This window comes from Magnolia sinica, chromosome 2, assembly GCF_029962835.1.
Source record: "Magnolia sinica isolate HGM2019 chromosome 2, MsV1, whole genome shotgun sequence".
Taxonomy (NCBI): Eukaryota; Viridiplantae; Streptophyta; class Magnoliopsida; order Magnoliales; family Magnoliaceae; genus Magnolia; species Magnolia sinica.
The window spans coordinates 100137390-100163623 of NC_080574.1; the positions used below are offsets into that span (position 1 = coordinate 100137390).

General features: G+C 40.9%; 1 protein-coding gene across 1 annotated transcript in view; it reads left to right on the forward strand.

Annotated features, from left to right (window-relative positions):
• Positions 1 to 26234, forward strand: part of LOC131237303 (uncharacterized) — a 63608-nt gene that overhangs the window by 19229 nt on the left and 18145 nt on the right. Inside the window, exon 3 of the mRNA XM_058235007.1 lies at positions 16889 to 17070. Within this exon, the coding sequence (XP_058090990.1) occupies positions 16889 to 17070 (182 nt within the window). The remainder of the gene's footprint in view (positions 1 to 16888; positions 17071 to 26234) is intronic.

Consider the following 26234-nt stretch of genomic DNA (forward strand, 5'->3'; position numbering starts at 1 on the left):
GGCTGAGAGGGGTGATGGAAAAGATCATCTCCGACAATCGAAGTGCGTTTATCCCGGGTAGACAAATTATCAACAACACCCTCATCACGTATGAATGTTTGGATTCGAGCCATAAATTCGGTTCCAAGGGTCTTCTATGCAAGCTCGATTTAGAGAAGGCATACGATCATGTCGACTGGGACTTCCTTCAATATATGCTGCAGTAAATGGGCTTCGGGGTCAAGTGGCAAAGATGGATGAGGGAATGTGTGGGGGCCGCTTTCTTCTCGAATTTACTCAATGGATCCCCTAAAGGCTTCTTTAGCAGCTCCAGGGGACTGCGTTAAGGTGACCCGCTGTCTCCATTTCTCTTCCTAATAGTGGGGGAGGCTCTCTCCAGAATGCTGAGAAAAGGTCAAGACGAAGGCACTGTCAGCGGCTTCAGGGTTAAAGGAATGGACTCTTCGATATCCCATATTCAGTTTGCAGATGACACTCTTCTATTCTGTGATGCAAATTAGGATAAAGTTAGCAATCTGCGTACTACTATTCCCTGTTTCAAGGTAGTTTCAGGCCTGGAAGTCAATTTGAAAGAGTCGAAGATGTTTGGTGTTAACATGGATGAAGTAGAAATAAAGAATTTTGCCGATTTCTTTGATTGCTCAATGGGAAGCTTTCCGACTACGTTTGTCAGTCTTCCATTATGTGTGGGTAAGCCCCCTAAAATTTTTATGGGATAAAGTCATAGACAAGTTTGAAACATACCTAGCTAGATGGAAATGCAGATACTTATCCTTGGGAGGTCGTCTCACTCTTATTAAAGCGACGCTCTCGAACCTGCCCCTATATTTTATGTCCCTATTCAAATGTCTGGCTGCGATTCTAGATAGTCTTGAAAGATTAAGACGAGATTTTCTATGGCATGGGAAGGAGGAAAAGAGGAAGTTCAATCTGGTTGACTGGAAGGATGTGTGTCAGCATGTCCAAGAAGGTGGTGTAGGAGTTAGAGATCTTAAAAATATGAATCGGGCCCTCCTAGGCAAGTGGATCCGGAGACTCGGAACAGATGATGGGACTCTTATGGAATTCGCTAATCAAGTGCAAATATGGTAGTTCAGAAGGAGGTTGGTGGACCAAGGACTCCTCAGTCTATAGAGCATCAGCTTTATGGAGAGGAGTTTTATCTATAACAACAGAGGTCCTCAAAGGCATTAGATTTGCCATAGATAAAGGTGACAATACTTGCTTCTGGGAAGACATCTGGGTGGGAGAAGTAGCTCTAAAAGAGGAATTCCCGAGCATCTTTCACCTTGCACCGAACCGGTCCATTTCAGTTGCTGATTGTTATTCCATCCTTGGGGATGATATCGCGTGGAACCCTACTTACAGAAGAAATCTTCACGATCGGGAGATCGGAGAATTTGCGGCCCTTCTCGGTCGCATCAATGGTGGCAAGCTATACCAACAACGTGCAAATAGGCTTGTGTGGAGACTCGACAAAACTAGTATCTTCTCAGTGAAGTCCTTATACAGCTTCATTGGTAGGAAAGCAGATGCAATAGTGGAGACAATGACAGACAAAGTGTGGAAATACAAAGTCCCTCCAAAGATTGTGGCTTTTGGCTGGTTGGTTGGCAAGAGGAAGGTTCTGACAATTGATAATCTAAGGAAAAGGGGAATGATAATCACTAATGTTTGCCTTTGTTGCATGGCTGATGAAGAATCGGTGGATCATTTGTTTATACATTGTCCTTTCATTAACCGGGTTTGGTCAGCAATTTTATCCTCCTTCGCTATTTCCTGGTCCTTTCCAGATTCGACGGGTCGGCTGCTTAAAGCCTAGCATGGTGCTACAGTAGAGAATGGTTTGATGATTGTAGTGTGAAGAAAAGAGGAGAAGAGTGAGAGAGAAGAAGAAGAAAGAAGAGAGTTTTGGGAAAGATGTTATGTTAGGCTAAACATGCCCTAAAACACAATATTTTATTATAATAGAGCATATAGTATACCGAAGGAGAAGAGGAAAGTACGCACATGCACTTGCATTAAAAAGGCCACTAGGCCACTAACCACATACACTATACACTAACATTCTCTATAGCTACCCTAGGTAAGAAAAGATCTACGGTTTGGAGAATGACCCTTCTGGCTGTATGGTAGTCGGTGTGGGAAGAAAGGAATGGGAGGGTTTTAACGGTGTATCCAATCCGGCGGGGTTCATAGTCAAAAGAGTGCATCAGTATATTATCGAATGGGCTTCTAATGTAGTGAATTTAAAGGGCTATAATCTTCTTTTGTTTGGAGGGTAATTGGTTCGCTATCTCAGCGGGTTGTTCCCCTCTTTGTTTTTTCTCCTTTTAATAAAGTCTTTGTTAACTTTAAAAAAAAAAAAATCACAAAAACAAGTACACATAATAAATTTCCTTTGTATAAGGTCCGAAACTATGCACTATCTGACATAAGTGATGCAATTATATCCAAATCATTTCATATTATTTATAAAGCATAAAAGACGTGTATGAAAACACAATCGATACATTTAAAAGCTAAAAAAGAAGTAAAATTATACACGTGCCCTCATGACACTTGTGCAGTTGTGCCTCAGATCCACATAAAATTACATTGTAGCTTAAAGTCATTAATCTTAGTCTCCTTGGGGGTGGCTATACTATTGATCCATGAATCGGCAATATTGTATCTAGTTCATAGTACAATGATACTGATTATGATACTCTCTCAGGTATCGCTGATGCTCATCCTTTTTGAACTAGATCAATATGCCCATCTAGGGGTACTGCATAGTCATCATTTGTAGTTGATGAGGATCTAGAATGGGATATGGACTAGGTATATATGCAATTCTTGGATATATTTGTCTTTAGTTACACCCTGGATATCCCTACTCATAAGCGTAAGCACTCCTGCTGGTATTTGTAGTCGAATATCTATGCATCATAACTGTTGGAGTTGCATGTCACGTATCCAAGGGGTTCATAACCATATAGATATGATATAATCCATATTCATATTGTGGTCCAGAATTAGATCAGCCTTGCCTACGACTGAAGTCCATGGACCCCATTCTCTATGCTACAGATTCAGCATCACTCAGCTACTTCTATCACGATCATACTTAATCTTCAGCTGAGAAGCTTGTGCTGAGATATGACAAGAACCATTGTCTTCGTCTCGGGTGGCATGCTTAAATTCCCACTCCCTAGTAAACAGGCTAAGAGGCCTTTAGACTCTGACTCTTGCTACGAACATTACCATTGCCGTCACCTCAATCACCACTGCCATCATCACCATCACCACCATTGGCACCAACTTCACTGCTCTTCATGTCACGGTTGGTGTCGGAGAGTGTGGCTACCATGTCCCCCAGGAGATCTTAATGCTTGGGTGCCTCTAGCATACTTCAACAATGGGTCAAAAGCTTCAGAGGGAGATCTTGCTTTTTCTACAATTACATCAACATCAATGCTATGATGTTGCCTCGTCTGTCATCCTCAGATCCGGTTGGCTATCTCCTTAATCTAAGTCAGTTTACTTAACTCACTCACAAAGTTGGTCATCTGTACCCCTTCATAAAATGCATTCTGACTAATCATCATGAGATCTAATGGGTCATCTTTTGCTCTTCTTACACCTTGTGCATGTGCCAACCTCTCTCAAAGCTTCATGTTAGTGGCAAAATATCAGCTTTTGGTGCCTCTCGTAATCTAGTTGTTCTTGTTTGTGTGAATGAGTGAGAAGGTGTTCCAATTTCAATTACGCGGTGCTAGTGACATTCATTGTGTGAATACGTAGATGGCCAATCGCTACATGGTCTCACAATCACTCTCGGACATGACCCATAATTTGCCTACAAGTTAATCATGGCCTAATGTTAGTTCCATGTGTAATTTTAAAACATGAAAGCTAACTTTTAATTATAGTGAAAACTAACTTTTAACTGCAACCTTGCATGTAACAACTCACAGTGCATCATGTCTTCCTTGACTCTTTTGGACAAGGTGTTCCATAACGGTAACGGTGGCCATAACGGCCACCACCATTACCATTATGATACGGGCCGTAACGGCCGTTACAGCCCCCGTATCGGCCATTACGGCTATTTTTTATTTTTTGAAAAATGCACTTCCTGGGCCGTTACGGCCAGGGTCTGCCAAATCGGTTACGTATCGGCCGATACGTAACGGTAACGGTGGGAACCGTTACCCGTTTTGGGGCCGTATTGGCCGTTACGATTTTTTGTACCCGTATCGGCCGATACGGGCCCGTAACAGTCAGCCGTAACGGTCAAAAAACGGTCATTTTTTTTTTGCATTTTAAGCTCCGTTTTTGCTGTTTTTTTGAAACTTCTTGCTTCCAAACTGTTTCTCACCCCTTCTACTACTAATTTCGACCAACCTTGGCTGGATATTTGAGGAAAAAACACATTATATTGCGGATTTTGTTGAATCAAAGCTTGGTGGGCCATTTTTCATAAATTTGTCAAAAATAGGTATTTATACTTTTTTTAATATGTTTTGCTGTTTTAATCATCTCATATGATGTGTTAATCATAGTAGAACATGTTAATATGCATTTTATAGATTTGGGGTGCCATTTAATATTTTTTTCTATTTACGCATGAATTTTGACCCTTTTTTTTTAAATTCGAAAAATCAATTTTTAATGGTTGTTTTGTTGTTTTAATCATGCCATATGATGTGTTAATCATATTAGAACATGTTAATGTGCATTTTACAGATTTGGGGTGCCATTTTATATTTTTTAAATATTTTTTTCTATTTACGCATGAATTTTGCCCCCTTTTTTTAAAATTCAAAAAATCAATTTTTAATGATTGTTTTGCTGTTTTAATCATGCCATATGATGTGTTAATCATAGTAGAACATGTTAATGTGCATTTTACAGATTTGGGGTGCCATTTTATATTTTTTAAATATTTTTTTCTATTTACGCATGAATTTTGCCCCTTTTTTTTAAAATTCAAAAAATCAATTTTTAATGATTGTTTTGCTGTTTTAATCATGCCATATGATGTGTTAATCATAGTAGAACATGTTAATGTGCATTTTACAGATTTGGGGTACCATTTTATATTTTTTAAATATTTTTTTCTATTTACGCATGAATTTTGCCCCTTTTAAAATTCAAAAAATCAATTTTTAATGATTGTTTTGCTGTTTTAAGCATGCCATATGATGTGTTAATCATAGTAGAACATGTTAATGTGCATTTTACAGATTTGGGGTGCCATTTTATATTTTTTAAATATTTTTTTCTATTTACGCATGAATTTTGGCCATTTTTTTTAAAATTCGAAAAATCAATTTTTAATGGTTGTATTGCTGTTTTAATCATGCCATATGATGTGTTAATCATAGTAGAATATGTTAATGTGCATTTTACAGATTTGGGGTGCCATTTTATAATTTTTTAATATTTTTTTCTATTTACGCATTAATTATGGCCCTTTTTTTAAAAATTCAAAAAATAATTTTTTAACGATTGTTTTACTGTTTTAATCATGCTATGTGATGTGTTAATCATAGTAGAACATGGTAATGTGTATTTTACAGATTTGGGGTGTCATTTTATAATTTTTTTCTATTTTCGAATTAGTGACTTTATGTTTTTATTTGCTTATATTGGACAGGTTTTGCCTTGGAGCTTCTTAGGGTTTAGTTAGAATATAAAATCATCTTTATTAACATAGGTCATACACTCATACTCATATCTAATTATCTAGTGTCTACCTAAACCTAAAGAAATGTCTGGGTCTGGCCAACAACAAGTAAGTGATGATATTGGATGGCAACATTGTGAGAGGGTTGGTGGTACTAGGCACCAAATGAAGTGCAAGTATTGTGATAGACTAGTGACTGGTGGAATTACCCGTCTCAAACAACATTTGGCACATCGAAAGGGTCAAGTTGCGCCATGTAGTAGAGTACCGAAAGAGAGAATGCTTTTAATGCGAGCTAGTCTGGATGAGTCGAAGGGTAAACGTGCTGCTGTACAAAAGAAGAAAGATGATATTTTGGATGCAGCTCGACAGGAAGTGTTTGGTCCTGAACATATGGGCATTCATGATGAAGATATTATTGATTCTAACGAAGATTCAGATCGAGAATTTACTATAGCTAGGAGAGAGAGCTTGCGTCTAGCTCGTGAAGAGGAAGAACGTCGCCGCATGTTTGGCACGCATGGGTCAGTGCGTGATACAGGGGGGGCAGTGGGAGTGGGAGTGGGAGTGCAACTGGAAGTGCAACTGCTTCTGCAGGTGGGGGTGGGGGGTAGGTTTGGTGGGTTACGACATATGTTTGGGAGCCGACGACAGACATCTTCACGTGATGCCCCTATACGTTTGGATGAAGAAGTAAATGAGCCTAGGAGACCCTCTATTGATCCAATCCTATTTAGGAAAGAATCAACTAAACAAAAGAAGATAAAACAAATGTGGAGTAAAACTTCCGTTGAGAAATTAGGTAGAGCAGCAGCAAAGTTATTTATACATGCCAACATACCTCCTAACGCAGCCAATTCTCCATATTGGCAGGTGGTAATTGATGCAGCAGCAGAAGCAGGTGAAGGAATAAAAGCTCCCACGGCTAAGGAGATTAGGGGGAAATGGACAGATGCAGAGTATGCGGATGTGAAAGCATACGTGGCTACCTTTAAACCTGTATGGCAAGCCAGAGGATGCACAATCATGTGTGATGGTTGGACTGGCCCAACCAGACGCAGCATGATCAACTTCATGGTATACTATCACTTAGGAACTATATACCACAAGTCAATTGATGCCTCAGAGGCAACAAAAAATTCTACTTATATTAATGGACTAATGGATAAAGTTGTGGACGAAATTGGAGAGGAGAATATAGTGCAGATTGTGACAGATAATGAAGCAACATATAAGCTTGCAGGACATATGTTGATGGATAAGAGAAAATATCTTTTTTGGTCACCACGTGCTGCCCATTGTATTGATCTTATATTGGAAGATATTGGGAAGAAGAAGAATGGTAAGGAAATGGTCGAAAGGGCAAGGGAAGTGACGACGTTTATTTACAACCATAATCAAGTAGTTGCAATAATGAGAAAGTTCACGAAAGGACGAGAGTTGTTGAGGCCTGCGGCGACTAGATTCGCAACAAACTTTATAGCATTAGAGAGTTTATTTCAGCATAGGGAAGAGTTGAGTAAGATGTTCGCTTCCCGAGAATGGCTCAACACAAAACATGAGAAGAAGACATCAGGGACACCGGTCGAAGTTGCGAACACCATACGGGACAACAAATATTGGAAGAAGGTCAAGGCGATCCTAAAGGTGATGGACCCACTAATGAGGGTACTCCGTCTTGTTGAATCCGATGAAGCACCTACCATGGGCTTTCTATATGATGCCATAGATAAGGCAAAGTTTGCAATTCAACGTGATTGTAGAAGTTGGGAGACTTATTGGAAGATGATCGACAAGAGATGGACAAAACAACTCCATCACGATCTTCATGCAGCAGGTTACTACCTAAATCCTAGGTATAGATATGCCCAATCATTTGTTGCGGATGATAAGTTCGTGTCGGGCTAAAAAATGTGATAAAGAGATTAGAGCCTGACTTAGATCTGCAAATAAAGGCATTAAATGAATTAGATACATTTGGAAATCGCCTTGGTAGCTTTGGAGATGCTCTTGCACAGCATGCAATATCTAGATTGCAACCGGCCGAATGGTGGATTAATTTTGGAGAGAGTACGAAGGCTCTCCAAAAAATTGCAGTAAAAGTTTTGAGCCAGACAACATCTTCCTCTAGCTGCGAAAGGAATTGGAGTTGTTTTGCGCTTATTCATTCAAAGAATAGGAATAGATGGCAGACTAAAACATTAGATAGACTTGTCTTCATGCACTACAATATAAAACTAAGAATGTGACGACATCATAGGAGCATTACAGCTGCTGATGACGGAGACTACTGTCCAATAAACTTGGACAATATTTATGATGAGGATGACCCACTTCTACCTTGGTTGGAAACAAGGGAAAAGAAATTTGAAGAGGATAGTGAAGAATTGGAAATTGATGACCCAGAAATACGCAGAGCGCAACAAGAGAGTCGTGCAGATGTGTTGGACCCAGTAAGAGGGGCAGCGTTTATGCCACGTACGGATACGGCTCAAGATCAACAAAAGAGTAGGAGCAGTGGTAGCGTGACCGTGTCGGATGATGACGATGACCCCCCTGCCCCTGGTGCTGGCACTTCTGGTGTTGCTCAGCACCCTATACAGCGCCGTCTACAGATCACGATGTCGATGAACATCGACGAGGTGGTACACGAGGTCGGACTTATGAGTGTACCGAGTCACGATACAGCCAGCAGGAGGTGGGTACATCTAGTGGTGCACCGGGTCCAGAAGGTTCGGAACATCAGCAGGCTCATGGTCTTGGTTATTATGATGGATATTCTTATGGTGAATTGAATTATGATGGTTATACTGAGCCTGTTCCATCACATTCATGTTGGAGTAGCCCTCCCGATCAATATCCATATGATTATAGATATCCAGATCCAAATCCAAGTTACTCATCACAGCAGACGCACTCTCAATCTCAAGATTCTCAACAGCCTGAGTATGGGCACCAGTAAGGCTATTCGACGAGCACTGGTGGATATCCTTACTCCGGGTCAGAGTCCTTGCCTAGTCAGGATCAGTCATCCTCTAGTTTTGTTGATCTAGTATTTCCTTCTGGCACTGGATATTATGGATATGTAGCACCTACACCTATTGGACAGCCTTAGCTTGATGGTGACGAGGACGATGATGTGGAGGTCGAGCAACCACAAAAAAGCAGATTTTCATTTTGGTGGTGACTTGTGATTGTGAGTATATATTTGTGTTAAGGTAAGTATTTGCAGCAGACAGCTCACAACAGTATTATTGCAAGAAGCCATGCACACACTTGACACTGCCGAACTTGTATTTAAAATAGCTCCCTTGACAACCAATCAAGTAATCCTTAATCAAGTTGCAGAGGAGTATATCAGACACTACTAATTATTTTTTTTTAATATTCTTGACTTGAGGATGACAGGTCATAGACAGGAATCACACTATCATAGTCACGTGCACCACACTGCATAGGACCATAGGTATGTTCGAGAAATTCCTCAAAAATAATTGCAAACACCTAATGTAAGATATTTTCATTTTACATTCATTCTAATATATCTATCATTGATAGTAGATAGTTAGAAAATTAAATATATGAATTTTGTAGTCAAATTCAGGTTATCTGGTTCATAAATTCATCAGACAGTCCGATACAACTTCTCACCAAAGAGTGGACCGTTACACCACCATAAACATGTTCCAATTTATAAATGAATGCATATTTGGAATGCTTAGAATATTTTGGATTTAATCCATACTTTTTCATATTTTTTTGGCAAAAAAAAATAATTTTGCGCCGTTACGGTCCGTTACGCCCCCATATCACCGTCACACCCCCGTATCCGTATCGGTTTTGGAGGACACTACGGGATACCTTGGTTATGGCACATTTTTCTGTAATGGCCGTTACGTAACCGATTTGGAATACCATGCCTTTGGAACCTCACACCCAAACATGCCCCTCTCATCTTGAAAGGCGACAATTGTTGATCGCATTTAATACTAATTGTCAGTACAATGTGTGGCAAGAACTTATACAAGAATTAAATGCAATAATAGTTTACCTCATTCTCGAAATGAGCTTTTCCCAGAGAATTGGGGAATAACTTCTTGTATCCTTAGTGCACCACCCTCTTTAAGTCATTGCTCATTTGTTCTAAGTTTATGACGGTAGTAGTACTTGGGGTTCAAGAAGTATGTTGGAACCCATCACAGTGCCAGAAGTATGCTCCTGGCAATCCCTTCAATTGTCGTCGCTAGTTTATTGCCACTCTGATTGCAATATGCAGAGTTTTTAGAAGCGAAGAGCTCTCTGACTCCCTACTTGTGTTTCGGGAGGCTTTCTAAGGTGATGAAATTAGTGGCAAACTGTGTTGGCCAAGGCTGCACTATACCGCCATGACACCTTGCACGCATCTTGGGCTCGGCTAATAGTCTGGTGTGATTGTAAATAAAATTTATAATCACTTGAGCATCGACAATCTTGACTGCAGGCATGTCCCCTATCGTCTCAAGCATCAAATCAATGAATTTGATTGCGTACGGGTTATAGTACTAGTCATACTTCTTCATTTACTCCATCGCCTTTACGAATGCTCTCTCATTGTTTGTGTTGAACTGCACTACATTCTACCTCCCCACCTTTTTCATCACATCCTTTATCAACACTTATATGTTACACATCAGTGTGACCTCATTAGTTTCTTATGATGGCCTCAACTCATCGATATAACAATGCATCTCAATAACTTCATCTCTAAGGCCTCATAATCTCATGTGCTGTGAGTGGCATCACACCCTTGTGCCCACATTTCACTTCAGAAATCATATTCTTGGAGTGCGGGCTCGCAGTTGCCTTAGTTGGCACATAATCATATGGGAAAAAGTTGGCTAGAAAATTTCCCACCCTCTTTCTCACATCCCCTTGATGCAGGATGGATAGTCTAACCTAGAATGATGCAATGAAATTAATCAACGAATTAATTAGAGAAATCAAAACACGAAATAAAGCTATTCTATCACATGGTTAAAGAGTTCAAGCATTAAAGGATGCTCCAGTTCAAGACTACTTACAATTCTGCAATGTGGGTCTTAGAGAATATTGATTAATTAGGACCTATGGAAGGTAGAACTTCCATCTAGCATAAGGATAGGTCTTAATTCAAAGGAAATCACTTGGTTTTATTGGGGTTTGGGTAAGTTAGGGTTAGTGTTTAGGATTAGAGAATTGGTATTTTGGGAATTATGTTTTTGGGAATTAGGGTTTTTGAGAATTATGGTTTGGGAATCTAGGGAATTAAGGTTTGAAGATAGGAAACAAAAAAGGCTACATCCCGCTTAAGCGTTAACTGGAACAACAACATTAGCGGCAATGGAATAGTGATAATTAGATCAATATGGAATAATGAGAATGAAATCAATAATGAGCATTCGGCTATCGTTCCTTCCCTCCCGGGTATACCGAGCCCGGCCGAACACTAGTTGTCAAGCTGTTTGTGTTTTGAGTTCCAGGTCTTTATATATATATATATATATATATATATATATATATATAAAATAAAATAATAATAATAATAATAAACTCTTTCAAACCACAGCCGAAACCTGTTTCAGTCGGCCCGAAGAGGCAGAAGCTGTGTTAATAATAGGGGTAGTCTTGGTACTAGTACCAATAGGCCCCTCCGATGATGAAGTGCTCTTAGCCGGGGGGCGTCGGGTAAAATCGAAGGAATTAGGGGAAGAAGGGTCTGTTGATGGGAATAAATGGGAAGATAGAAAAATTGGGAGAAGAATTTTTTTTTTTTTTTTTGTTAGACGCATAGAATTAGCTAAGCATTCTATTTCCCCCCACTTCCCCTTGCCTCTTTCCTCTTTCTCGTGCTTTTTTTACTCGACTTGTCCTACTCGTCGAACAACTAGTAATGAGAAACCCTATACTATAGGAATTTGAGGGATTTTCTATTGAATGACACACGATTCTGCATAGACAAGGAACAGGAAGGGGGGAGGGGTCTGTCAGACGAACAGACGGTGTGTCGAACCGGGTTGTCCATACAGTTGGGTGATGGTTTGGGTTAGGTTTGGAAGGGCTAGGGTGATGATGATGATGGTCTTTGGTTGGAAACAAAAGAAAATGGGAAGAAAAGAAGAGAAAAGAAAGCAAAAATAAGATTGCTTAGAAAGAAGATAATTGGAATCACTCCATGGCTTCACACCAAACTCTAATCACATGAGGAATTTTGTTCCAAAACAAAGCAAAAAAAATAAAATTAATTAAATAGCCAATAATGCCCTAGACTTTACACGTCCAAGCCTTGTATGCTCCATTTGGGGTGTTTTTACAAAAACACCCTTAATACTATAAAATGTCCAAAATACCCGTAATATCAACTAAATCATAAAATAAACCAAAATAATCAAACTAACTAAACAAATAACTAAAACTAATGTCCAATATGAGTCCACGATCAAGATGATCCAACAGTCCGATAGATGTATCCAATCAATCCAACAGTCCAATACTCTCAACTAAGTAGCCCACATGCATCTTCCCAGTGTGGAGTCTTTAAAGATGCACAATCATGCATGTGGGGTCTTCAACGTGGCTAGGAATTCGAATTGGGCCACTGAGCCTCATGTAATGATCGCCTAGCCATAAAGAAATTGGTGTAGCTCTCCTCCTTTGATAAACTCTAAAATGTGCTTGGATGTCCTCATCAATTCCCCTCAGCTGAGAAGAGTTCGCCTCTGGCGAAATAAAACTGCGATCTCGCTCTAGCAGATCCGAGTCTAGTCTCTAAAGCTCGGTCTTTGTAATCAACATACTATCTGATGAGATATTTCTGGAAACATCCATATTTGGTAGAAACCACTTGTTCATCCAAAATACCTTTCATCTCCTCTTTTGGTAGGTATGGATGGTAAAGGAAGTAAAGGCTGGGAATGCTAGTTTGGCAAGAGCCATGGGTCATGGGGCAAGTTGGAAGCACCACCATCTGGGCCAATGCATGGGTTGGGAGAAAGGCTTGTGGGTGAAGTTGTTGGACCCTTAAAAGACACAAGATCTTCCACCTTGAATGTAGAACTAATTTCCATATTAGGTGGAAGATCTACAATCTACACATTGGAACCTATTCTTTTCAATATTTTATAAGGTCCTGCACTACGGGCTTGTAATTTCTTCATAGCCCCTTGCAAATATCGTTCAAGCCTTTTCTGAATCATCACATAATCTCCTACTTGAAATTCTTTAAACCTGCGATGAGAGTTAGCAAATATTTTGTACTTTTCATTGCCCATATTAATTCGTTTCTTAATTTCAGCATGGAAGTCATGAATATGTCTCCTACAAATGCATCTACGGACTTTGAAGGTTTATGGGAGACTGACATGGGAATGAGATCTATAGGCTTCCTAGGCTTGTAACCATACACTACCTCAAAAGGACTCATGCCTATCGACCTATTGACTGAACTATTATATGAAAACTTTGCAAATGGTAAAATTGAATCCCAAGTCCTAATATGGTCACCCACAAGACCTCGTAACAGGTTTCCTAAGCTTCGATTAACCACTTCCGTTTGACCATTAGTTTGGGGGTGATATGCTTACGAGAACTGAAGTCTTGTACCCATCATGTGGCAAAGTGTTTTCCATTCATCTCCTGTGCGAATACATATCTGGTGATACCCACTTTCGAGGTCAATATTGGAAAAGATTGTGTCACTGGCTATCATCTCTAACATGTCGTCAAGATGTGGTATAGGAAATCGATACTTGACCGTAATCTTGTTGATGGCCTGACTGTCCACGCACATGCGCTAAGTGTCATCTTTCTTAGGTGTAAGCAAGGTATGCCAAATCGGTTACGTATCGGCCGTATTGGCCGATATGTAACGGTAACGGTGCGAACCGTTACCCGTTTCAGGGCCGTATCGGCCGATACGATTTTTTGTACCCGTATCGGCCGATACGGGCCCGTTACGGGGTGTAACGGCCGTAACGGGCCCGTAACGGTAACTTTTTTTTTTTTTTCATTTTTAGCTTTGTTTTTGCTGTTTTTTTGAAACCTCTTGCTTCCAAACTGTTTCTCACTCCTTCTACTACTAATTTCGACCAACCTTGGCTAGGTATTTGAGATAAAAACACATTATATTACAGATTTTTTTGAATCAAAGCTCGGTGGGCCATTTTTCAGAAATTCGTCAAAAATAAGTATTTATACTTTTTTTAATATGTTTTGTTGTTTTAATCATGTCATATGATGTGTTAATCATAGTAGAACATGTTAATGTGCATTTTATAGATTTGGGGTCCCATTTAATAAATTTTTAATATTTTTTTCTATTTACGCATGAATTTTGGCCCCTTTTTTTAAAATTCGAAAAATCAATTTTTAATGGTTGTTTTGCTGTTTTAATCATGCTATTTGATGTGTTAATCATAGTAGAACATGTTAATGTGCATTTTACAGATTTGGGGTGCCATTTTATTTTTTTTTAATATTTTTTTCTATTTACGCATTTATTTTGGCCCTTTTTTTGAAAATTCGAAAAATCATTTTTTAATGATTCTTTTGCTGTTTTAATGATGTCATATAATGTGTTAATCATAGTAGAACATGTTAATGTGCATTTTACAGATTTGGGGTGCCATTTTATATATTTTTTATATTTTTTTCTATTTACGCATTTATTTTGGCCCTTTTTTTGAAAATTCAAAAAATCATTTTTTAATGATTCTTTTGCTGTTTTAATGATGCCATATGATGTGTTAATCATAGTAGAACATGTTAATATGCATTTTACAGATTTGGGGTGCCATTTTATATTTTTTTAATATTTTTTTCTATTTACGCATTTATTTCGGCCCTTTTTTTGAAAATTCGAAAAATCATTTTTTAATGATTCTTTTGCTGTTTTAATGATGTCATATGATGTGTTAATCATAGTAGAACATGTTAATGTGCATTTTACATATTTGGGGTGCCATTTTATATTTTTTTATATTTTTTTCTATTTACGCATTTATTTCGGCCCTTTTTTTGAAAATTCGAAAAATCATTTTTTAATGATTCTTTTGCTGTTTTAATGATGTCATATGATGTGTTAATCATAGTAGAACATGTTAATATGCATTTTACATATTTGGGGTGCCATTTTATATTTTATATATATATATATATATATTTTCTATTTACGCATGAATTTTGGCCCTCAAAAATAATTGCAAACACTTAAATGTAAGATATTTTCATATTACATTCATTCTAATATATCTATCATTGATAGTAGATAGTTAGAAAATTAAATATATGAAATTTGTAGTCAAATTCAGGTTATCTGGTTCATAAATTCATCAGACAGTCCGATACAACTTCTCACCAAAGAGTGGACCGTCACACCACCATAAACATGTTCCAATATATAAATGAATGCATATTTGGAATGCTTAGAATATTCCGGATTTAATCCATATTTTTTCATAATTTTTTGGCAAAAAAAAAATTTTTGCGCCGTTACGGGCCGTTACGCCCCCGTATCACCGTTACGCCCCCATATCCGTATCGGTTTTGGAGGTCACCGTTACGCCAACCGATACCGATACGGGACACCTTGGGTGTAAGGATGGCCAACACGAGACATGAACTCAAACTCTCCTTAATGAACCCTTTTTCTAAGAAGCTCATTAACTTGCTTCTTCAACTCTATATGCTCTATAGGGTTCATTTGGTAGTGAGGAAGGTTTGTAGAGTCGACTCGAGGACAAGATGTATGGCATGCTAAACATCCTGCATGGGTGGAAGTTTATCTAGTAGGTCCTTAGGGAAAACATCACTAAACTCCTCCAACATCGGAATTACTTTAGGTGACAACTCTACACTAGCCTCGGGTGTGACCTTTCTTGCCACGAGGGCATACACCATCAAATTAGCCATAGTTTCCCTTTCAAACTCTTTGGTGTTTATTATGTGGAGAGATTTAGGCTAGAACTTCCTCACATCTTTTGGATCACCCTTCTTGATGTCCTCTTTCTTCGATGTGCTTTTGGGTGGAAAATGATTTAGTAGAATGATTTAGTTTTATCCCCTTACCTTCATGAATAAATGAACACGTCTTTGAACAGTCGAATAATGTCACATCATGGTCATACAACTAAGGTCTGCCCAAAATGATGTGGCCTGCGTCCATATGCAAAACATCACACCACAATGTGTCTTTGTAGAAAGCAAACCGAATGGGAATAAGTTATTTGTTATTTGCAATCTCTATGCATGATTCTCATGCATTAACATGGATTTGTGGGTGTAAGTCAACACTTGAGTGAGTGAATAGGGAAAATTGGGGAAATCCTAATTTTCTCCACTTACCCCTAAAATTGAGATGGATGTTTTTATTACTTGCATTATATGGTATTTGAATGATATGAACTCATTTTGGTGATAATTTCACTTCCTTTTTTCCAATAGCATATGGTTTAGGCCTCTATAAAATGGAAACTTATTATGTATAGGTTCTTTTCTTTTTCTTTTATTTTTTATTTTTTATTTTTTTATTTTTTTATTTTTTATTTTTTGATTCCTAAATTTGTAAACATGTGTCTTTTAACATCTCCTAGAGTTTACTGAAAATTTCCATTTTTTTCCAAATGTTTCCCCAATGTTTCAAGGTCTTAAAATATTCTATATTAGGAAAAGACGAAAAATTATAAAGCTTGACCATCTTTCTCAACAGTTCAAGGCAAAAAAAAATGTATGGATAAATGGTCATTTTGCTATTTGCTAAGTAGAATGGTATCTAAAAAAATGGGTAAAAGGTACCTCTATGGAATGATTAGTTGATGGAAAATTATTACTTACACTAAGTAGCGGTACATGAGTGTGCATGCCACTTGTATGTTCTCTCTTTCTCTCAAGTCATCAGTGCCTTGTCCTCGTAACATGGTTAATCTCTCTCTTTTATCCTTACCACTAGCAGAACAACTTTAGGTATATGGTGATCAAAGTAGATTGCTAATTGGTACTTTTTGTCTTCTATTGAGTTACCATATGTAAGTTCTTTTGAGTATGACTATCTCATGAAAACAATAATAGATGACAATGTTTGGATGAAGTGGAGATGTCGCATGCTTTAAATTTTACATTTGCCGATATGAGAGAAGCATAAATGAATGCAGTGCAGTGGGGCAATTACTGTTCAATTTTAAATCCCTTGTTGAATATGATCAGGAGGGCTTGGATGATTCCAATTTATCACATGATTGCACCTCATCGGAGGAGTGTGATAAATGTCTTCTAACGTGTGGAAGGGCCTGGGCTATCCATCTTAGTCTACGAGATACAAGAGATGAGCTCTTAAGTGTATGCTTTCCTGGAAAAGGCATTAAAACGTTCGAAAACCTTTTGTATCGGTTAGTCCTTGTCACTTTTAAGCTCCTTCAATTGTAATGTTGGTTTTTGTCTTTACAAGTGGTGGGTTAGGTCTTCTAGTTTGTACTTTCAAAATGATATTTGGCCCTTTAAAAGGGCAGAGTGAATATTTCATTTCTTGTATTGATTTCCTAGGACTGGCTTATGGATCCATGTTGTGATTGCTTGGTATTAGGTGGATAAATAAGATTCATTGGCTTGACATTTGACATTTGAGAATATTTTCTGCTATTTATATCTGCTTCCCTCTTGTAGTGTCGGCTAAAGCTCTGATATTAGTTTTCAAAAGATAAAATAGGCTGAGGGGTACTTGTCCAATTGTTTGTTTCTTCTTCCTCGTTTTAAATTAAAAAATATGCCAATTTCATCACTAACATTGAGTCGCTTGTGGGTTGAAAAAGAGGCAAACCTGGTCTCTTTCTGATGGGGTCTTAGTAAATTTATTTATTTATTATTTTTTTATGATGACAGGGTGCTCCTGCCCCCTTTGAGGCGAGACTATTCCCTGCAGATGCATGCAATCACCCGTCAACCACATGCATCGGGTAATCCACAGGGAGGGGAATCGAACTCGAGTCTGTGGGGAGCAAACTCACAACCCAAGCTGTTCGCCCAAATTGTGAAGGGTGATGGGGTCTTAGTAATGGTGATGGGGTCTCAGTAATAGACCAGATCAAAGGATTAAATAGGGAAGAAACTAAGAAATAGGGACTAAGATCATTGCCAATTTATATATATACGAAAAACAGATCCTTACCAGTTTGCAGATGAGAAGAAAGAGGAATTAAACTATGGGCATAAAAAAAACCTTCAGATTGTAGGATACATAAGCTAGAACTTAGTTGCACATTATACCCAGGTCCCACTCCTGCTTCAAATTGAGGTTTGGACTCAAGGCCTTGCTCCTGCTTCTTAGTCGTTTATACTTGCTGACATTTTGCAATGAATGCTTACTCACTCCAAGACCACCAAAACTAATGCTGCTTGCTCTCGCTTGGTGCCACAATATGGTGGAACAAGGATAAATAGACTATAACTCAGGTCACTCAACTTCTACTCCCTCTAGTTGCATCAGACGAAACATGATCAGACTGTTTTAAGAAACTAGTTGCTGGATTCAATAAGTAGAAATAATCACCAATTAGGATTTCTTGACAAAAGGTAACTAAGAATGTTCTCCCATGAAAATAAAGAAACAACAACATTGTGAGCTTTTGAAGCTACCATTTAGCCTAGACATGTGTCAGTTCACATCTGGGGCCAGCTGAGTGAATCCAAACAAATGGGTCATCTTCTTGCGGACATGGGGCCCATAAGGTGACTGAACCATCAGTTGAGCCTCTAGTCATTTGCTGGCCTGTTCTATTCATCATGCAGGCTGTGGGGTCCACTTGGGCCCTATGTTAGTGGCTGGATGTATTTCTGCATTAGCTCACCCTGGATGAACTCACCCTCAATTGGTTGTTTGGTAATCTTCATTTGCCATATGTCTTTTCTTCTCCCTTCACTGGAGTGAAGGATGGTACTAGGCTACTTAATTAAAACCTCCGCCAATGGTTGGATTATGTCTCAGCCTTTATAACATCTTATAAGACTCCTAGAATAGTAGTTGTGTCAATGGGTACATGTATTCATGGATACCGGAAGTATCTTATCCAATTGATTGTTTCTGGATCCAGATTTTGGGCAGTACTAATAATTGGGTCAGATTCAGGTTAACAATGATTTGGATTCAATTAGAAATCACCTTAGGCTAGATGCCTAAATCCAGTACCTGTGAGGTGCCAAATATATGATTCTTTTTTTTTTTTTTTTAAAGTTCTGTTATTTATTTGGTTGTTGATGATGATTCTTTATTTAATTGTGCTTGTTATTTAACAATCATAAAAAGACATGCTTTTGGTATGGACTTGAATCAATCATTGGATCTGAACCAGGATCCGGACTTGATTCTCGTCCTGATTTTGGATAACAACCCCATTCCTAATCCTAAATCATGCTCAGAATTGAACCCAATTGGATGCCGGAATCTGGTCGGATGTGGATCTGGGCACGATATACCCGTATTGGAACTGGTAGGCCTGAATCTGATTTCCTTAGCTGGGGTAGGATATGCTCAGTGTTCAAAGTGTCAGTTTCACATCCTTGGGAGACAAATATCATGGGAAACATCAATATAATATTGCACATGTTGATGCAGTTTTCCAATAGACCCTCCTTGCTGGACTCTCGAGAACCTACATACAGGAAAGCAAGAGACAAGGGAGACCCTGGCTAATACAGGGGACCCTCCGATGCCTAAGTCAGGATCTCGGGTCTTTGTAGAAGATGATCTCTTTGGAAAAGAGTCACCAATCGTGTTTTAGATAGAGTATGCGTACCTTATAATGGCAAAAGGTTCTTCTATTTATATGAGGAGGAAGATCACATAGTAGGAAGTCTTCCCCGTTCAGGAGTCCTGATATTTTGGAGATCTTCCCACACGGGTATTCAGATCCTCCAGGGATCTCTCCAAGATAACGGACATCCGAGATCCTCGGGACCCGATCTTATCTCCCGAAGATCTTGGGAGAGATCTTCAGGCCGTTCGAGAGATCTTCGGGTTGTTTGTTCGGGGCAAGGTCTAAGAGGTCGGGCGGTGGAGGCGCGCGATACCCTGGAGATAGGTAATACCGAGCTGCTCGATAGATGAGCATTCGCCCGAAGTCATTTGATAGATCAACATTCATCGTAGTTGAACTCCGATGGCCATTAACCTTGTCGGAGACAGTGCCGACCTATGGCCGAGCTATTGCCAGCCTATGGTCAGGTCGACCTATAACTGACCTATAGGTCGAGTCAACCTATAATCGACCTATAGTTGACGACCTGTAGCTGACCTCTAACCGTCATGTAGTTGTGCCGACCTATTAAATAGGTTGACTATTTGTTGAGTGGGCCTATGTCTGTGCTGACCTACTTTAGGTCGGCCCTTCTTGACTAGTAAATGTCTCCTAAGTAGTTTTAGCCCATTGGGTCCGTGCTAGTTTGTAGAGTCGGCTCCTTTTTACAGGTCAAACTAAATTTCCCCCAACAGTATGCCCCCCTACTTTCGAGTCAATCTTTATAGGCTCATAAAGTAAGTTAGATGTTGGGTCCTTACTCTTGCTCGGGTGGTAGACTCCTAGGAGTTTCAGCACCCGGTCAAGGGTTCAAGTACCCATAGGTGGTGAAATTCCACTAGTGTGAGTGTGTGGGGTGTGTGCGTGTGTAAAAATAAAAAAATAAAAAAATAAAAAAAAGTAAGTTAGACGTTGCTTAGGTTGGGTTATACTGTCAAAAATGCCAGGTATGACGGCCAGCATGGGAGTTGAGGCGTGTCGATAATCATGTACGGCGTAGTCGAGGTGGCGTTCCGTGGCTCGAGGTCATGTGGTTTGCCAAGCTGCCATTTCGATGTTAGACCAACTAGAGATTGACACATGGGCAATTCTCGATATTAGGGCCGACTGACATGTGGGTTCGTGCCACGTGTCAAAATGGGGTAGTCGAGGGGACGTCGTACAGAATCTACATTGATGGGCGTACTCGAGCCTTGCCACGTGGCTTTCCTATAGAAGGAAAGCCCTAATGCATTTCAAAGGGTCCATTTGTGTCTTTCCCCTTCCAGTCTTCCTAAGCTTAACAGTGGCGATTTCCGGCGACTGTACTCACCAAAGGCCGAGCGACATCTTTTCCCCGGTGAGCTCCATTTCTTCATCTGCCCCCTCCCTTTATTTTTCCTTTGTCAGTGACTCTCAACATATATAAAGACAGCCATGTCTGACTCCATTGATTCACAGGAGGGGTCTCTAGCGGCGACAGTGGGGCAAGTAGCCTTCGCGCGATGTCGAACCCATCGTCGCCGTTGATGATGATGGGCAACGCCGATTTCCGATCGTCGCAATCGTCGAGGGTGATGGAGAAGTCCTCGACAAAGAGGCCAATAAGGGAAGAGCGTAACTTATTCGATGAAGAGGACGTGAGGGGTCGTCTGGCGAGGAGGAGGCAAAGGGTCCCGTAGCCTTGACCCTTTCTGAGGCCGATTTGGCTCGGATTAGGTTAGGATACCATATTCTTGAGTCAGTGAACCTTCAGGTTCCTCTGCCGGACGAACTTCTTGATCGTCCTTCGGAGGGAGCTATTGCCATCTTTCAGGTCGCCCTTCAATGCGACCTTGGGCTCCATCTGTAAGGTATAGTTCGGCGGGTGCTCGCTCGTCTAGACTTGGCCCCGAGACAGATGATCCCTAATGGATGGAGGGCATTGATCTGCTGTGCCGTCTTATGGTCCGAGCTAGAGCAGCCTGAACTCATTGTCGAGGAGTTCCTCCACTTACTATACCAGTTGAAGCCGAACAAATTTCACCCAGGTTGGTATTATCTCTCTACCTGGCGGGGGACTAGAGGAAGCCTTATCACCGACACTCCATCGTCCAATAAGAATTGAAGGGACAAGTGGTTTTGGGCCTCTGGATGTTGGGAAGTGGCAGACCTGACCTTCCATCAACACTTGGTCCCTTCAGCGTTCACTGAACCAAGTCGGCATTCCTCGGACTTGATCCAATCTCCTGGTCCCTGTGGAAACTCTTCCTTAGTTGGTCGGTCTTTGAATGTTCCTAACTCGTTTGTGTCTTTTCTCCTCTTACAGCTATTCCCAAGTATCCAACCTTGCTGAACGCTGGATCTCTTGCTCGGATCAAGGCAGCAAGATCACTAGGGAAGGAGGAGAGGTCTTGGAGAGTGCTCCCTCAGTTCGAGCTTCTACTTAAGTCGGGTTTAGATTCCGCTCTCACCGGTAAGAGTTTCGGTAAGGACTTTAGCCGACCTATAGGACTTGGTGAAATTTCATGGAATTTCGTAATTAAGTTTCCTCTTATTGTGATGTAGAAATGCCTGAAGCTCGCCCTTTGTTGAGGCCCATTTCCAAACACGAGGCGCTGCCCCTTGAGGAAGTTGTGGCGTTGAAGAAGAAGAAGAAGAAGATGACCTCCAAGAGTCAGGGGAGGGACGGTCCTTCATCTCCTACTATCATCGTAGAGGGCGGAGATGGGGAAGCGGCAACGGAGCCTACCCCTACTGCTGCTGCAGCGACGATCGAGATGACTGTTTATGAGGAGGCTCCCCTTGAAGATTGAAGAGGCTAGCTGACCTTCTGCTGGTCCTTCATAGAGGAGATCCTGCCTTGGGCTGATCGAAATGTGCCCAATAGGGAATTTCTCAACATGGACTCTCCCTCAAGTGCGATCCTCGCATCTGCGACGAAGAGCCTTCTTAGGGTAAGTGCATTTCCATAAGTAGTTCATTTTTCTACCTGTTTATTCGACTTTGCTCATTCTTTCTTTCTTTTCCTTAGCAGCTTGCCCCCTGCATGCTGAAGGTGCATCGCGACATCACTCAGCTACAACGGCAAATGTGTGAGATCGATCAGAAGCTCGCGCAAAAGGAATCTAAAGCCGAACAGTCCCAAGCTGCAACTGTTGCTGCGGAGGCTCGCGCTTCTTCTTTAGAGGCCGAGCTGGGCGCTAGAAGCTTCTTGTAGAGGCTTCTGACAAGTCGGCTCGGTGGGAGGCTGAGCTAAAGGCGAAGCTTGCAGACGCTGGGGCAAAGCTAGGGGAGACCGAGGCGAAGCTCCAGAATATTAAGACAGAAACTCGAGCAACTATTGCCCTAGCTCGGGAGGATGCTATCAAGGAATACAAGTCTACCCAGGTGTATGCGAAAGACAAATTCTCTGTACCAGCTAGGCTTCTCGAAGTGCGTCGGGGAGATCAAGGAGGCCTCTTCAGAGCTAGACCTCTTTGGTTTCGAAGATGCTGACTTCGACTCTGACGCATTTAGTGTCGACGCACCTACCGAACAGCCCCCTGAGGCTTAACGATCGGCTTCCTTTTTATAACCCCTCTTCTTTTTTGTCTTTCAATGTAGCCTGATGAAATCATGCTCTTGGGAGCTTATCAATAGAATTTACCCCTATTGTTTTTTGAAGTGAAGTGTTCATTCATAGGTTTTTCTAAGTTAGGTAGATCGGACCAGGGTCGAATTCGATAAGTAAGTCGGATTTAGTAGATAGATTGTCCATAAGTCGGATCTTGTAGGTGGGTCAACCACAACAGAAATCATACCACGAAAGTTTTATTTGCACTATCTTGAATATGATTGGTGTATAGTAAACTTCAAATCAGTTTGTTAAGGACGAAAGATCTTGAGATGTTTGGCGTTCCAGGGATGAGGGAGGAGTTGACCGTCCAGATCTTCTAGGCGATACAATCCAGGTTGGCTTGTACTTTTTACCACGTAGGGCCCTACCCAAATAAGGCCCATAGTTCCCAACCCTGGCTCCTTAGTGTTTTGGAAAGTTCTTCGAAGGACTAAGTCACCAGGTCGAAACCTCCTAACGTTCACCCTGACATTGTAGAAACGCACCACTTGCTGTTGACGAATAGCGGTTCGGATCTGAGCTAGTTCTCTTCTTTCCTCGAGAAGGTCGAGACGTAGCGCTATTAGCTCGGAGTTTGTTTGTTCATCGAATACTTCTGTCCGAGCTGTTGGTAACCCAATTTCTACTGGAGTGACCGCATCTGCTCCATAAGCTAAAGAAAAGGGAGTTTCCCCAATGGTGGTCTGAGTGGTAGTTTAGTATGCCCAAAGGACATTAGGGAGTTCCTCGGCCCATGCTCCCTTAGCTTTTTCGAGCTTGGTTTGGAGGTGATGCTTGATGATTTTGTTGACCGCTTCGACTTGTCCATTGTCCTATGGGTGTTGCGGCGAGGAGTAAACATTACGGATTCCGAGGTTTTCGCACATTCCTTGGAATTGCTTGTTATCGAACTGCTTTCTGTTATCGGAGACGATCGTTCGAGGAATCCCAAACCTGCATATGATGTTCTTCTAAAAAAAGTCTGTAATCTTTTGCTCAGTTATCTTCGCTAGAGGTTCGACTTCAACCCATTTTGTGAAGTAGTCGATTGTGACCACGGCAAACTTAGTCTGACCTTTGCCGGTTGGGAGAGGACTGATGATGTCAATTCCCCACTAGGCAAATGGCCATGGCCCGGTCATAGGAGAGTTCTTCAAGAGGCTGCCGAGGTACATTCGCGAAACGCTGGCATTTGTCACATTTCTAAGCAAACTACTAAGCATCGGCCTGGATGGTCGGCCAGTAGTATCCTTGCCGAATGACCTTATGGGCTAAGGCTTGTCCTCCTGAGTGGTTTCCATAGATGCCCTCGTGGGTTTCTTTTAGGACGTACTCTGCTTCATCTGGTCGGAGACATCTGAGATAAGGGAGATAAAACCCTTTCTTGTAGAGGATGTCGTTGACCATGGTGTAGCGAGCTGCTTTGGTCCATAGTTTGCATGCTTCCATCCGGTCCTCGGGTAGCTTATCTTCCCTGAGGTACTCAACAATTGGATCCATCCAAGTAAGTTTTGAGATTACTGGAAGAGCTAAGGCGAGGTTAGCCTCGTCAATGCTCGGTTTAGTAAGGAATTCGATTGGAACAGACCTCGGACTATCATCTTCATCCGCAGTGGCTAGCTTTGCTAACATGTCAACTTTGGAATTTTCTGCTCAAGGAATTAAGGCTACGTTGCATTTTTGGAATCTTCCAATCAATTCTTTGGCTTTTCGTAGATAACCTTTCATACGTTCCTTCTTGGCTTGGTATGCCTCAGCTATTTGATTGACGGCCAACTGGGAGTCGCTGAAGACTTAGAGGTACTGAGCTCCCATATTGGCTACTAGACTAAGTCCGACGAGTAGAGCTTCATGTTCCGTTGTATTGTTAGAAGCTTGAAATCCAAATCTTAATGCATATTGCATGCATATATGATCTAGGGTCTCTATGACTATTCTGGCCCCACTTGCCTTAAGGTTGGATGAGCCATCAACATATAGTATCCACTTGGGTAGGTCGGGATCAACTTGGGAGTCGGGTGCGTGATTGGGTAGAACGCCTGGGACAGGTTCTAACTTGGGTAGGTCGGTTTCTTGTCCGGTTGAAGGAGTTAGTTCGGCAATGAAGTCAGCCACTGCTTGACCTTTAATAGTTGTTCGGGGTTGATATTTGATATCGAACTCACTTAATTCGATCGCCCATTTGGTCAGTCTTCCTGAGGCTTGTGGCTTCTGGAGTACTTGACGGAGAGGTTGATCAGTCAAGACGATGATGGTATGAGCTTAAAAGTACGGTCGCAATTGTCGAGAAGAGATGACCAATGCCAATGCTAATTTCTCTAGGCTTGGGTATCTGGTTTTGGCCAAAACTAGGGCTTTGCTGACGTATTAAACTGAAAATTGCTTCCTGCTATTTCCCAAATTAAGGCCGAGCTAACTACTGCATCGGAAACAACCAAGTATAGTAGTAGAGATTCTCCTTGCTCAGGTTTGGAGAGTAGTGGTGGCAACCCTAGATAATGTTTGAGCTTTTGGAAGACTATCTCACATTCTTCTATCTAATCCACAACTTGTTTCCCCTGCAGCTGTTTGAAGAAGGGGAGACATTTGTCTGTAGCTGGGGACATGAAGCGATTGAGTGCAGCGATTCTTCCTGTAAGCCATTGGACGTCTTTGGTCGTCTTTGGCTCATCCATGTCGAGTAGAGCTTTGATCTTTTCAGGGTTTGCCTCGATCCCTCATTGACTGACCAAGAAACTGAGGAACTTTCCCGAGTTAACCTCGAAGGCACATTTCCTCAGATTCAATTTCATCCTGTATTCATGAAGAACGAGGAACATTTCCTCGAGATCAGAAGTATGGTCCGTGGTCTTAATGCTCTTGACGAGCATATCGTCGATGTAAAATTCCATAGTTCGCCCTATTTGGTGGGCGAACATCTTGTTGACTAGCCGCTGATAAGTGGCTCCGGCATTTTTCAATCCAAACGACATAGACAATAAAGACCTTTGTCAGTGACAAAGGTTGTTTTTGTCTTATCATACAGATGCATTACAATTTGATTATAACCAGAATAAGCATCTATAAAACTAAGTAGCTCATGCCCTGTAGTGCTGTCGTCAAGCTGATCAATTCGAGGGAGAGGAAAACTATCTTCGGGACAGGCTTTGTTCAGGTCTGTGTAGTCAACACAGACCCGTCATTTCCCATTAGACTTTTTAACCAAGAC